Genomic DNA, 15,923 nt, shown 5'->3' with positions numbered 1-15,923 from the left:
AACTAGGGGTTGGGGTAAAATATGGTTTATCCCCGCCCCACCCCCACCCCAAATATAGAGGCTGTGACTCTCTACTGGTGTTTGTCCCCCCCCCCCCCCCCCCCCCCCCCCCGCTAAATATCGTTCCTATGGGCCTGTGGTATGTAACACGTCAGTAATAACATGATACGCAGTCTTGACAAGAAGAAATATTCAAACAAAATCGTCACGCTTGGAAAACGGTTATTAACAGTGTGATGATCATGTGATTTGTGTAGCCACTTTCTGCCATTTCACACTTCCGGTGTGTGTTGAAACCGAAAAAGTTTTGATTCGACTTTGTTACGCTCTGGTAACTACATTTCAGCATTGGTCTGTTTCCTGTTTGAATAAAAAGCGTCAAAAGAGTTTGGGCTTTTTCTACGTTTGTCTATGATACAAAATACCCACACATTGATTTGTAACAAATGCATGTATTCCGATATTGATCGATCACTCAACTTAACGAAATTCACACGAAAATGCGGGATAATTTTACTGTCAAACTTGGCACAAACGTTTACACTTCGACACAATGCATATTGTAGGCACGTAACTTAATTTCCCAGATTCATTTCCGGTGCCTGTCCCTCGATATTAGACACACACGCTGACTCGGGTGGGAACCAACATGCAGGATGGACGTGCCTTACAACCGCCTTCTCCGGAACCGTAATTTCGTTTTGCGACATGTTTCATATTTGACATAAAAGTTAAAGTTTGTTTGTTTATCGGCATCACTAGAGCATATTGATTTTTTAATAATTGGCTAATGGGTGTCAAACATTTGGTATTTTTTAACATAATCTTAGAGGGGATACCAGCTACATTTGTCCATCAGTAGCAAGGGATCCTTTATATGCACCATCCTACAGACAGGATAGCACATGATTCCAATGCCTTTAATACACCAGTCATTGTGCACTGGCTGGAACGAGAAATAGCCCAATGCTCTCACAGACGGGGATCGGTGTTCGGGATCTATCTTCGTTTCCCAACCTGTTTATATATAAGAACAAATACAATATAGCTATTTCTCGTTCCAGCCAGTGCAGCATGACTGGTATATTAACGGCCGCGATATGTGCTGTCCTGTCGGTGGAAAGGTGCATATAAAACATCCCTTGCTACAAATGGTTTCCTCTCTAAGACTTATATGTCAAAATTACCAAATGTTTGACATCCAATAGTCGATGATTAATAAATCAATGTGCTCTAGTGCTGTCGTTAAACAAAACCAACTTTAACTGACACTACAGCGTAGCGCATGACTGTTCCGTCGACTGGTAGTAATCGATCGTCTAGAAGCTCCAACCAGGACCCAAAAGCCCGTGGTTCTAACCACTGGCCCCGCCTAGCTGTATTCACTTGAAGCGAACACTTTGTATAAGAAACGCTCGCAAGACTGGGTTTTGTCTTTAATGTTAATGAATTTGAGTGGACGGAAACCTGTCGTATTTTTAATAAAAACAAAACAAATTGAAAGATAGGGAGTTGCCACATCAGGAAGAAATGAGATGGAATTCAAAGGAGAGAAAGGAAAGGGGACAGTTGGATAAAACAAAAAAAAAAACACAAAACAACACCAACAAACAAACAAAACCTATGTGGACATCGTCCTTTTTTGTCATTGACTATAACAAAATACCAATAATATATTTTGTCACATTTGATCATCTGCATAAGCGTACGAGACAGGCGGAAATCATCTAATTCGAACAAAACCGATAGAGAAATTCGACCAAAATGAGCTTGCCTGAACCCTTTTCACTATATATTTCCATTATTCTACCCACAATATTGGTTGTAATCCATGTAAAAATACATAGTGATTCGTTTACAGTTCTACTTAGCTGTTTAGCAGTATTGCTGATACAAATAAGTGTTGTTATGTTGAATTTGGGCAAAACAAGTGGGAGCTCGTACGCCTATGATCATCTCTGTACCATTTTGTGCAAACTGGTCATATACATGTACATACTGTAGGAACTGAGGTGTATTTACCTTATTCATTAAAACGTTAACGTTAGGTCTCTGGTTGTGTTTACTAAACAGTTATAGATATATGAAATAAATAATTAAATCAATGAAAGTAAGATACCATTGTAAAATTCTGAGACAGCGACAGACAGACAGACAGACAAAGAGATTGAGATTCTGCTATTGAAACCTCCAGCAATGTACAGTACCTTACAGCATAAGGTCCAACAAGTGTTAAAATATCTGGCCTTCACAAAGCTGAATGAGTTATTTCCCTTCGTACTGAAAACGAGTTTCTGTTTACCTAAGGCGGAACCTTGCTAGCCTGAGATCCTTGGGTCTTAGGATCGAATCATCTCAATGGAGATATCTGCAGATTTTTTCCCCGTCCCAACTAGTGCCCCACGGCTTATATATCAAAGACCATGATAATATTATGTAGGCTTCTGTCTGGAAAGTGCATATGAATAAAACCTTGCAGCTAATGAAAAACATGTAGGTTTCCTCTAAGACTACGTATGTAGTGCCCACAAATGTCGCTAAATTGACAAATGTCATTTTGTGACATTTATCGCAATTTCACTACCACAAATGTTCACATCATTGACAAATGTCACACAACCGACGACAAATGTCGCGACGCTAATTGACGTAAATGACACCCTGACAAACGTGGCAACACATCGACCATAAATATCATAATCAGTATTGGCAATTATTGTAATTTTTCTCCCTTTTTGTTATAATTTCAATGTTTAACATTCAAGGTACTCCATTAGCTTCAGGGCGAGACGTAGCGCAGTGGTAAAGCGCTCGCTTGACGCGCGGTCGGTTTGGGATCGATCCCTGTCAGTGGGCCCATTGGGCTATTTCTCGCTCCAGCCAGTGCTCCACAACTGGTGTAACAAAGACCGTGCTATCCTATCTATGGGATGGTGCATATAAAACATCCCTTGCTGCTAATCGAAAAGAGTAGCCCATGAAATGGCGACAGCGGGTTTCCTCTCTCAATATCTGTGTGGTCTTTAACCATAATATTATGTCTGACGCCATATAACCGTAAATAAAATGTGTTGAGTGCGTCGTTAAATAAAACATTTCCTTCCTTCCTTCTTCCATTAACTTCAATGTACTCCTCTGCACCAGTCCCTGTACTCGCGCATGAAACATATTCTGCTAGTAAAGAACAATAGGTTTTGTCGTGGCAGATTTCTCGTCTAAAACATGCTGTACAATTACTTTAATCGTAATAGTCGAAACAAGTAAAGAAGAAAATAAAGTCCTACAGCAGAGTTTAGTTTGGTGTATGCGTTGTAACTATTTGGATATACTGTCGTTGAGGTACGTTTACACAACACAGCTTGTGGCGAAGATTTATCACGTAAACACGTGAAATGAAACTCAAAATAAAATGGGAAATGGAAATGCGCTTTCCATCCTAGGTTTAGAACCGATTTACTATACCTCAAAGCAATGGTTTAATCAGTGCCTAATTGATGTTAAATATATACCGCTTAATTATCAACATTTTCAAATCCTCTGACCGATATTTGGTGGTCGAAGGTCTGATATACCAATAGTGGTGCACTCGTTGGGACAGGAAAACAAGCACACATTCTCTGATTACGTGCTTGTTTTCCTGTCCCAATATTGGTATATCAAAGGGCCATGGTATATGTTGTCCTATCTGTGTAGCATATAAAAACTCCATTGCTATGAAAGGAAAACTGTAGCGGGTTTCCTCTAAGACATCTAGTAGCCGAAGATTAATAAATCAACGTGCTCTAGTGGTGTCATTAAGCAAGACAAACATTAATGTATACCCTCGTATGCCATAGACTATGGTCTGAATGTAAATAAAGTAAAATTCTGATATCTGATTTAAAGATGAACGAACTAAAACTGGTTTATAAAACAAGAGTGATTTTGACATGTAAATCAGTTTATTATTCTAAAACATATACTATTGAAGACAGCATATTTAAACGCACACACAGTTTACACAACAGTTTTGCGATACAACACACACCATAAACTGCATCCATGTTACACTAGCACGGAATATATTAATAAGCTATTTTACAATCGCATGTGTACTAAGAGAGAACCAAAACACTTAACACATATTGAAAAAAATGTGAAATGACAGCAAGATGTAAGCAGCTGTACGCATTACTCCGGAGTTCTTCCATCATGATGCGTCAAGTGCGACATGCGTCAAGTGCGACGATCGTCAATGACATTAGACAATAATTGACGCATAACATCAACAGCAGCATCATGGCGTCTTGGAGCTGTGGCTACTAGATTTTTCTATTTTAGTTTACTATTATAGTCTAACGGCGACACTTTGGTGAGATTTTAAACGCAAATTGTTCGCTTACATTTCAAACAGAATAGAGGTATAATACACAAACAAAATCTGTTATCTTTTTAAAAGGCGCGAATCCAGAGGAGACAAGGGGCCGGACGAAAAAAGAATTTTAAGGTGAATTCATCGCTAATATACAACACCAGTTTAAGTAGTTGCATGTAGACCCCCCCCCCCCCCCCCCCACGCACAAAAGTTCTTGGATCCGCGCCTGTCTAGTGTTGGTTTTAGAAAAGTGTGTGCTTTGGCAAGGACGGATTTTAAGAGATATAATGTCAAATCTAGCTGTGTATAACTTCAATTTTAAAAGGGTCAAATTAACAAAGGATATATTCGCTTGTTATTTTAGATGCGTTTAAGTCTGATGGGACGTATGCCGCGTTCGAGACTGAATGCTTGCTAACAATTTGATTAGTACCTTCGTGTTGTTTTATATCACATTTATTTAACGTTAGGCCACAAAACCAATCTGCTGAGCTACAGCGAACGTGGATCGTAAATTATCAAATATGGAAATTACTTTAAAATAAATGCCTTTTGTAAATTCAATCTTTAATGTAGAAACTTTGTGCTATAAAAATGTTTGTCTTTAAATACTAAAGCCATTGTTGAAGTGTTCTACCTACTGCTCAAGAAATCGTATTCGGAATGAAGAATTTGCTGCAGTATAGAATAAAACTTAAAATGTCTAATGTAAGGTCACAATTCCCGCAACGAGAAGCACCTTTGACGAAAATAACGACCATTATGTTTGGTATATATCCTTTAACTTAGAGCACGCACAATCACGATACCCGGCGGACAAACCTCGTTTGATGTCGTCACGGGTTCTACTTTCTTCTGTCTGTATAGTCCCTGTTGGTACATGCGTGTACGGATACAGCGGCATCGCCGTCTAAACTATTAGCGTGTCTAAAATCTGGAAACTCAGATGATTGAATTTAACACAATGCGTTTATTTGACGTTATTACAAAACGAATGATGAAAACATGTACAGGAAAGACAACAAATCACAACTTCTACATCGAATATAATTAACATAATCTTGGAAAACGTATATTGTTAATTATCATAATGCAGCAAATGTTTTCATTGCTTGAAATGTTTCGTACTTGATATCACTGTGCCGAAATCCAGTTATAAAAATCGGCGAATCTTTCATTAAATCATATACGAGTTTAATCATACACACATGTATTGCAAAATAGTAGTTTGAACTTGAGTAACAATTTTGTCATATTCTTTAGCATGCTAAAAGGTGTGTAGCATATAAAGTAGTTCATATTCACAGAGTATTGCACCAGCTGTGTACGTCCTCTGAATCCAGTAATTTTATTATATTAAATTAGTTTTTCTCAACATATATAAATAATCTAGACAAAACATAATAATTAATTATATATTAGATTAAGGCATCATAATAAAATAACAGATTCAAATTGCATAATATTACACACAAGAAATATTAAAATGAAGGACATAACGTAATATTACATATTTTGTACAATGATAATTATTAAATAGAGACGTCTATAAAACCAAATCCACAACAAATAAAGCGTCCATTACATAAAGTTAACTTGGAGAAATATATACTCGATCAATCTATTTGATAATTTAGCGCCAGTGCCAGTAACGGAACGTTAATTCTATAAACCGGCCTCGGTGGCGTCATGGCAGGCCATCGGTCTACAGGCTGTTAGGTACTGGGTTCGGATCCCAGTCGAGGCATGGGATTTTTAATCCAGATACCGACTCCAAACCCTGAGTGAGTGCTCCGCATGACTCATTGGGTAGGTGTAAACCACTTGCACCGACCAGTGATCCATAACTGGTTCAACAAAGGCCATGGTTTGTGCTATCCTGCCTGTGGGAAGCGCAAATAAAAGATCCCTTGCTGCTAATCGGAAGAGTAGCCCATGTAGTGGCGACAGCGGGTTTCCTCTTAAAATCTGTGTGGTCCTTAACCATATGTCTGACGCAATATAACCGTAAATAAAATGTGTTGAGTGCGTCGTTAAATAAAATACTTCTTTCTTTCTTTCTTAATTCTATACAACAGAAAACATTAACATATTGGTCACCGACTACTGTGGAAGAATTGCGATTAGGGTATGTCTCAATAACACTATAGTATATTGTAAAGCACCTAGTTAACTACAAACAATAGTCGTTCCGTAATAAATAATCCGATTATCTACCATAGATTTGGACATATAATTTTAGTGGAAGCTCCTCACCAAACACCTTAAACCGACACCTTGAAAATCATTGAAACACATCGGTGAATATAATAAAAAATGAACCATACCTTAACAAAATCCACTGATATTTCCAGTATTTGTCACTAATATTTCCACGATTTGTAACACTGGTATTTCCAGTGTTTCTAAGTGTTTCTAAGTGTTTCCCTATGCCAATGTTGATGTTATTCTCCGTTCCCAGTGGCTTTCCATAACGGTAACACATTTTATCTTTAACAATATTCATTAAAAGATTAAAGAAACAGAAGCATAAAATTATCAACGGATTAAAATAATACCTAAAATCACATACGTATGAAAAGTATGAGAATACAATGTTATGTTTGTATATTGTAGGTGTGTAGATTAAAGACAACTAATAGTAGATTAACATATGCATATACAACGAATATTTATGAAATAAAAGTTAAACGCAAAACACAACAATATTACTCTAAAAGTGTATACAAGAAGTAACACAAAACAAACATAATTTGATATCCTAACAGTAAAATAAAATACATTTCATTGGTACACCTCAACCTGATACAAACACTCGGGAATGGAACACACACAAAACAAACGCGTGTGCAAAACTATTGTTTTTTTTTATCTGAACTGTTCAATGAATTAGTATACATACATATTAAAAGAAATAATATGGAATCACAGATCTGATAAAGACACTGTTCCGAGTTTGCTAGCATTGTTAGATATTGATGAGTAATACAGTCTTTTTAACAATTGCAATTATATATTTTAAAATATCAGTATTTGTATGTTCAGTGTTTCTAGTCATCCTAATGTTTGTTATTGTCCAAAGTTCGTTTTATTTCCTGATATACATTTTGTTTTTCTTCATAAGAACGAAATTATTGGGAGGCAAAATCAAGACTGGGCTATTACAATCATTAGGACATCCCGAAATACATTTACTATCTAACGATAGCGATATTCGAAATACGAAACTGTACTTAATATGTAGTTGTAGTGGTTACAGTGTCTCTGTTAGTTAGACACGTCCAACAAGGACATCAAGGTCAGGACACTGTTTAGACGAGTCCTCGGAACACCAGGGGAAAAAACATGCAGTTGATGACTGGCATTAAAACTAACACTTGCCAATGAATGTTTAACGACACCCCGGCACAAAAATACACATCGACCATTGACAATTGCCAAGCTACATACTCGATAAAACGCAAGCGTTTGGTTGGCGTGGAGTTGGTTCATCGTTTGGTTGGTGTGAAGGCGGTTCATGTACGATACCAAGAGGATGTCCACAATGATCTTGTTTTTAGACACAGAGTTAAATCGTTTCCTCCAGAATAAAATAAAATAAATAAATAAATAATCATAACTTGAAATATTAATCCAGTAAAACGTTGACTAGAATAAAAACTACATATTTGTCCATTTGAACATCTTTTGATAAAATCAAATCAAATCAATGGAGGATCAGAAGTGTTGGTCCAACGGACATTTAAAACAAAAAAAAAGCAAATGACGATTATATGTTTACCTATCGTCTGCTGATCCGAATAACTAAGGTCTTGGTAGTTAAAACTCTTCCCCACGCCCAGGCACAGGCCCTGCCAGAGACTGGACATGGGATGGATGTGCCTGAACCTTTACTGGACATAGGCACGGTAATAAAGCTACTCGGACCCTGTCGTTAAAAAGTCACTGTGACGAAAGGAAAATGGATGGTAAAATCGTAAAATGTGTTTGGCACTAGTCCGGATGGCGACACATCACGCCATAATAAGAGTTTATTTGATGGACCAGTATTCTTAACAATTGATTTAGTAGCATGGTATGTGACAGCATGACAAACGTCCAAGTAGTTAGCACGCCATGTAGTAAAATATGTTGTGTAACAACCATAAATAAACACAGCGATGAGACAGCGACACGGACGCATGGTACACGTGACATCAGTTTGAGCGGCGGTGTGAAACCCCACGGTAAAATACAGGTCGAGGTAGCATTGCAGCAGACGTATTGCTGTGTATATTAGGTGATATATTCGGAATATTAGGCTCAAGTGGCGATATAAGAGAAGTATACGAATGTCCATGTGTAACAATGACCATATTAGCAATATGACAGTAGGAATAGCAATAAATGAGATGTAGCATGTATTTTTTTTTAACTTGGATAGTTGGGAGTATAAAGAATAAATGCATCAGTTAAAACAGAATATTAGTCTACACAAAATGTATAAATTTGATCCTAACTGGAAAGTTAATAAGCGCATTCTGGCCATTGAATCATGGAATTGATAGAACGTGAATTGGTGCAACTTCCACGAATTTCTGATAACATTTGGGCACTATTGTGAATCTGTCTCTCTTCTTTTGCATCCCATTGCAAACGAAATTCAAAACAGAAAATATTTAGCATATTACTGGTTAATGCACTTTTTATCAATTAAACGGCATAGTAGTATAATATAAGTATGAAACATAGTAACAAGAATGGTATTTAGTATAGAAAGAATTTGTTTCCACCGAAAATACCCCGTCTTTTCGTGCTTTTACAATAGACCGCAATCCCGTGCTTGTGGAATTTCATGATTATCAAGTGTTTCTCACTACTACTGGCAAAAATACAATGTATATGACAGTAAAGTCGGAATTCACCTGACACAAAGGATAGATGTTGGTGACGTCATTCTGTTTTTATTTCACTGTTGACGAGGACAAGTAGAAAATAATTAAAACAAAATTAACATTTTAAAACATGACACATTTTGTGAGTGAGGGGATGTAGATATTAAATGATTTACTGGAAGTTGCGTCACATAATATGGCTGATAAAGACTAGCTAGAAATCATTTAACCATGTATTATGAATAACATTGATTTTCCGGAAGTTACCAAAAAGAATTTGTGGATTATTAAGACTGACAAAATTACTGATCATGGGAAACTAAAGATCCACGGAACTATCTTAACGCTAAGAGCACCTTAATTGCCAATACCTTATACACTTAAGATGATAGCAGCGCTAAGATCGCTTCGTGGTACGGGGTTCAGGCTAAAATATTTTCGAAGTTATCTTAGTGCTACGATATCGTAAAACCGTCGTAAGCTATGACGTCACAACGAAGCATTCCATAGCCTACGACGGTTTTACGATATCGTAGCGCTAAGATAGCTTCGAAAATATTAGCCCTGGTTCTTGACGCAAGCCGGAACTCTTCTAATGCAAAAGCTTGCGGTCTATTGTGTCTCAAGAGAAGGCAGGGGTCTGGTTAAAATGGTTATAAGGCATTAAATGTACCGCTGTACAAGACGAGGAATGCATACAGTAACCACCTCTCTTGTGATGCAGGTGGGTGTTCGCCTCTTGTCACACATGATAGTATTTATAAGACAAGGAAGAGAAAGACAACGATATAGATCATGACAGAAAGCCTCGTTCTGGCGACGTTATTTCCCCCTCCGAGCCCCGCCACCAACACCGTGTCATCATTCTGGTTCGGCTCGCCTTCTGAAATAGACAATAGAATGACGTTAAAAAATCTTAACATCACTCTGAAATAAACATAATGACGTCATTATATCTGAATATACCTCTTGAAATAGACAATAGAATCACGTCATTAAATCTGAATATCAGTGAAATAAACAACAGAATTACGTCGTTAAATCTGAATATATCAGTGAAATAAACAATAGAACCATTCATTATATACTAAACGGCAAACGTTATTGTGACACACGGAAGACAGATAATTGATAAGTTTTTACTGCCGTGTATGAAACGTTATAACATGGAAAGAAATGTCCGAAAGTATGGAAACGAGCAATAGTCCTAGAGGGGGTCCAGGGCGAAGTTCACAAAGTCAGTAGCGAGTGTCCACCGTGAGCATTGATACAGGCTTGGCACCGTCGTCTCATTGAGGCCACTAAACGCTGGAGACAGGGTTAGTACGGGCTGTGCGAGTTGTTGGCTGGAACCTGTTTCGCAGATGCGTGGGTCGGATCCATGTGTCTTGGCGAGGGGTTGTCACGGGTGGTTGGCCGTTACAGGGATGGTCTCTGACCTGGTTGTTTTGTTGATATCGTTGCCATAAGTGCCATATGGTGTTTCTGTGGACGTTGAATTGACGTGCTACGTCACGCTACGAGGTCCCAGATTCGAGCTTCCCTATGACTCGCCATCTGCACCGAAGCGTGGCATGACGAAATTGCATCAAACAGTTCACTAATGATGTTTTTCTGACTTCTGAAGGCTGCACAGAGTGGCAATGATTTACAACTGAATGTCTAGCCTTTATGGTGAACACTGGACAGCATTTCTCCCGAATATTCCATGTTTCTTGCACAAAGCATGTAATCGGTCCAGCAACTGCTTGGTTGCATTTCTTTGAGCTGTTTCATGCACATTTTCTCTGGTTTACATCCATAAATCCATTCACAAATTTATTACTCCAAACAATCCATGTAACAATAACTTTTGCCTTTCAGTATATTTGAATATCTTAGTGAAATAAACAACAGAACTGTCATTACATCTGAATATCTCAGTGAAAAACAACAGAACCATGTCATTAAATATGGATATCTCAGTGAAATAAACAACAGAACCATGTCATTAAATATGGATATCTCAGTGAAATAATAGATGAGTCAAACAACCGCCCGTTACATTTTTATAAGGTTATTTGGAAACGAATGGCGAACGCAGAACGGCAAAGCCTCGCGGTGTTCGCCATTCTGGTATTAGCGGGATAAAGCCGATATCTTAAGACAGTAACCAGTTACGCTCTATGTGCATGCAGTAGGATTCACATAAACTGATATATACTAAAACGCAAAAGAAACGCAGGTTCTCATTAAATTGGATATAAAATATTAAAAAAACAAAACGAAATGAAGATTTCAACATTTATTTTGGAGCTACACCAATTCGGCACACATTGGTGTTGGAAATTTTTGATTGAATTCCTTTTTGGCTATTGTTTCATGTCATAAAGTAGGGTGGGGGTCCATGTTAAAAATGTGAAAGAGACGACCTGTAGCATTGTCAAAGTCAGTATCGCGTGTGACCACCCTGGGCATTCAAACAGGCAGTGCAACGTCTCCTCATTGAGTTGACAAGCCGTTGAAAGAATGCCTGAGGGAGTGAGTTCCATTCATGGACCAATGCTGCCTCCAGCGCCTGCATATTCTGAGGTTGTCCGCGAGCCTGAAGGCGACGTCCGATTTCATCCCAGACGTGTTCGATAGGCGCCATGTCCGAGATAAGGCTGGCCACGGCAACGTTGGGATGTTGTGCTGAGCCAGCAACGCCTGTGTTGCCCTGGCAGTGTGCGGCCTGGCATTGTCTTGCTGCAGCAAGCGCACACGTGGGTGAGCGGCAAAGAAGGGAACGACGTGATTGTTGATGACGTCATTTTGGTACACGGTGGCATTAACGCGTTGTCTGAACACATGAAGTTGTGTTCTGTGGTTGAATGAGAACCCACCCCACACCATCACACTACCCCCGCCCCATCGGTCGGCCTGCAGAACGCAGCAGTCGGAGTAACGTTCATGTCGACGTCGCCATACTCGGATTCGGCCATCAGCGTTGGAAAGATTGTAACGGCTCTCATCAGTAAACAGAACTTGTTGCCACTGGCCACGTCGCCATCTTTGATGTTGTTGCGCCCACTGTTGACGTTGTTGGCGGTGCCGAGGGGTCAATATTGGTCCCACATAAGGACGGCGGTTACGGAGTCCTGCTGCCCTCAGACGGCGTCGGACTGTATCGGCGGACACTGGACCACGTGGACCACGCACCTGGTGAGCGGTGTTAGCTGCTGGCAGCATCCGATTCCTAAGGTGGGTCACCCGGATGTACCGGTCTAGGGCTGCGGTTGTCACCCTCGGGCGGCCGGTGCGTGGTCGATCGTTCACAGATCCAGTGATTTGGTGACGTTGAGAAAGGCGTGCGATTGTCGAAACATGACATTCCAATTGTCTGGCTACAGCAGTACGGGTCTGTCCGGCTTGCAACATCCCGATGGCCATCCCTCGCTGGAGTTGCGTCAGTCGCGGCATTTTTAAAATGTGATTCTGTTGTCTGTCACTACTCAAATTGAATTTATGCGATTAAATCCAGGTGTGTAGGCTTTATAAGCATTTCAATGAGTGTGTTTGCACTGGATTCATGATACGGATGATCCAGCACGTGCAAACAACGTGTTTTGAGAATTCGTGACGTCACACAGGTAATGAAATTGACACGCAGGTGGGACTGCGGTGTGGGTGTGTGCCATGTCCTTTAACACAGTTGAGGTTCAATTCCACCAAAGATACTGCTTTACAAAGTGCAATTCTTTCGCATTTTCAGGACCTGCGTTTCTTTTGCGTTTTAGTATAATAGTGTCCAAAGTATAATTATTACAAAATAATTTGTTGTCTAACGTGTTGTACGAAATCAATTTGAAAAACTTGATTGCCAGCAGTTCAGACAGTGTTTAAATCGGTACAGGCCAGATATGTTAATACTTAGCCCGAGTACTCTGACTGTAAGAGAGCTAGACGGACATTTGGACATAAACACGCTCTCATTACAGTCAGAGACCAACCTATGTCTTTTTTTGGCAATTCCTGACTACCAGACGGTAGGCAACGAGTCCCGCTCTAATACCACAACAATCCTATGTTTGACGTCAAATACCTTTACATCAATCATTTTCGAGTTAAGTGATACAAAAAAATCCACATATTAATCACTAATACACTTACTACAGAAAGAAACCCGACAGCACCCACATTCAGCTACGCTTCGTGACACTCCGTCGCAACAATTGCAAAGCTCGGCGATCTATTTCGAGACGTAGACCACGTGATCGCGCACTGGGCGATTCCGCCTTGTGCAGCAGTTACAGGGACCGTCTCATATCAAGCGGTTATTATTTTCATAAACAAATCGTCAGTCAAAAAAGAACTTGTAAATCAGCGACAAATATCATTGTCGTACTGTTAACTGCCAATGCGTATCGATGGGTAATCTCATTAATTGTGGCTACATTCTACGCTGAAAAAAGTTCTAAACTTGTTTTTAAAACTCCCACACACCCTCTCGTTCTGAGTACAGTTTGTGGCCCTGATCAGAAATCGTGGTAGCGTACTTGAACATCAAACTGATATAAGCAGGTTAATTCCCGACATCGGACCTGGCAGTCATTTGTGGCCATACATGCATACGGCGAAACTGGCCTCAGATTACAGTTATCTTCCCATTTGGTTGTCCAAAATCCGGAAGTTTCACCGCGCAAGTAGTCTGCTGTTTGACTGTGATTATTTCATGGCAGACAGCTATGAAGTGGCAACTGTTTGACTGAAGTGACAGGGGATAGCATGTAGTTTGTAAACATGTGTAACTTGTTGACATTGAAGACTTGTTTGTGGTAATTCCGGCCCATGCAAAAGTAGTGCTTTTTGTGTAAAATGGGTGTACTCCGGCCTGGTTTAGAGGGTGTGTCTGTTTAAACCAATATGCTGGGAGAAAGAGCTGGACAACAGGGGTTGTCCTTTTCAGGGTATGTGTCCCCCATGCAGGCAAAGGTACATACAAAACATCACAGGCCTGCTGATATTAATAAAAATGTTATAGCCACTGAGGCTATATAGAAACATATAGCGAAATTAATTGTGGTCTGAGGCCAACTCATCGCCATCGGTCCCTAGGCGTCAGCTTGTCTACTATGACGGAACTCCTGTCTACAACTGATCATTGAGTATTGTGTTACAGAATCGGTCTTTGTTCAGTTGTTGAAAACAATTGGGCTGTGTTCTACGTAGGTTAATTCATTGTCAATAATTATTAACTACCATACATATATGTGATTTACATTTGCTTGGATAAAACGATCGTTCATATGAAATTAGTTATTAAGCAAACAGAATACTTACAACCAACCCAAAACAAAATTTGAACTATTTTTATTACTTAATTTACTAGTATCCTACCGCCTTTTTCTTCTTTATTTTTCTTTTTGCTTTTTAATGAGATATTACACCACAGTTTCACATTTGAGTCATTTCCGCATATTTCTTAGGGAGTGGGTTTCAGATCAGTCGTTTGAGTGTTCGCGTCGCAGGATCGAACAACCTCGATGGATCCATTCAACCAATTGATTTCTTTGTCGTTCCAACTAATGCACCAGAACTGGTCAGTGGCCCGTGGGAAAGTACATATAAAAGATCCATTGCTAATGTAGCGGGTTTCTTCTCCAATACTCATATCAGAGTTACCAAATGTTTGACATCCAATAGCTAGTGATTAATTAATCAATGTGCTCTAGTGGTGTCGTTGAACAAAACAAATTTCAATATTTTTTAGTTTGATCTGAATAGCAAAACAACTATAAGATAAATTTTAAAGATCGAATGAGCTATGCACCGATTCAATTTTGATTTTGCAGTAACAAGCATTGCCATCCTTCCCCTTAACGCCTCGGAATACATCTTATGATACCCCATCCCCTCAAGAGCGTTACGTAATTGTTGAGAAAAAAAAAAACCCCACACACACACTCTACTACTGTACTAATGACTAATTCATAAAACATAAAATAATCAAATTAAATTACTACTTACTTTATCTTTCATAAGAGGAGGCAGTACGTAGCACATACTTTTGCCGTATCCTGTCGATAACACCCAAATGTATCCTTCAAATTCAAAATGGAATCAATAATGTGTAATTGTTTTGGTTTAATGACGTAATGAAATCCAAATTCATCCAAAACGGCATTAGCCAACTCTTCCATGTTGTAACTTCGCTTGATATGAGACGGCCCCTGTAACTGCTGCACAAGGTGGAATCGCCCAGTGCGCGATCACGTGGTCTACGTCTCGAAATAGATCGCCGAGCTTTGCAATTGTTGCGACGGAGTGTCACGAAGCGTAGCTGAATGTGGGTGCTGTCGGGTTTCTTTCTGTAGTAAGTGTATTAGTGATTAATATGTGGATTTTTTTGTATCACTTAACTCGAAAATGATTGATGTAAAGGTATTTGCCGTCAAACATAGGATTGTTGTGGTATTAGAGCGGGACTCGTTGCCTACCGTCTGGTAGTCAGGAATTGCCAAAAAAAGACATAGGTTGGTCTCTGACTGTAATGAGAGCGTGTTTATGTCCAAATGTCCGTCTAGCTCTCTTACAGTCAGAGTACTCGGGCTAGTTAATACTCAGTTATGTTACTGTAACAGAAAAATCAACTTCCACTGAGGGGATTCGAACCACGGACTCAGTACGACAGGGAACTTCCCACCAGCTACTGCCAGTAGGAGCACTTTATACCA

General features: G+C 39.4%; 1 protein-coding gene across 2 annotated transcripts in view; it reads right to left on the bottom strand.

The window, feature by feature from the left end:
- Positions 1-15,923, bottom strand: part of LOC121367552 — a 105,187-nt gene that overhangs the window by 44,601 nt on the left and 44,663 nt on the right. The window contains exon 4 of one of the 2 annotated variants that reach the window (XM_041491802.1): positions 6,298-10,111. The exons of the other annotated variant lie outside the window; for it this stretch is intronic. Coding sequence (XP_041347736.1) covers positions 9,987-10,111 — 125 coding nt within the window. The 3' untranslated portion in view covers positions 6,298-9,986. Of the gene's footprint in view, positions 1-6,297; positions 10,112-15,923 lie in introns of those variants that run through there. 2 annotated transcript variants of the gene reach the window in all.

The sequence above is a fragment of the Gigantopelta aegis genome, chromosome 3 (genome assembly GCF_016097555.1).
Source record: "Gigantopelta aegis isolate Gae_Host chromosome 3, Gae_host_genome, whole genome shotgun sequence".
Taxonomy (NCBI): domain Eukaryota; kingdom Metazoa; phylum Mollusca; class Gastropoda; order Neomphalida; family Peltospiridae; genus Gigantopelta; species Gigantopelta aegis.
Note: the sequence above shows the minus strand (reverse complement) of the source record. Positions and strands in the feature narration are given on the sequence as shown.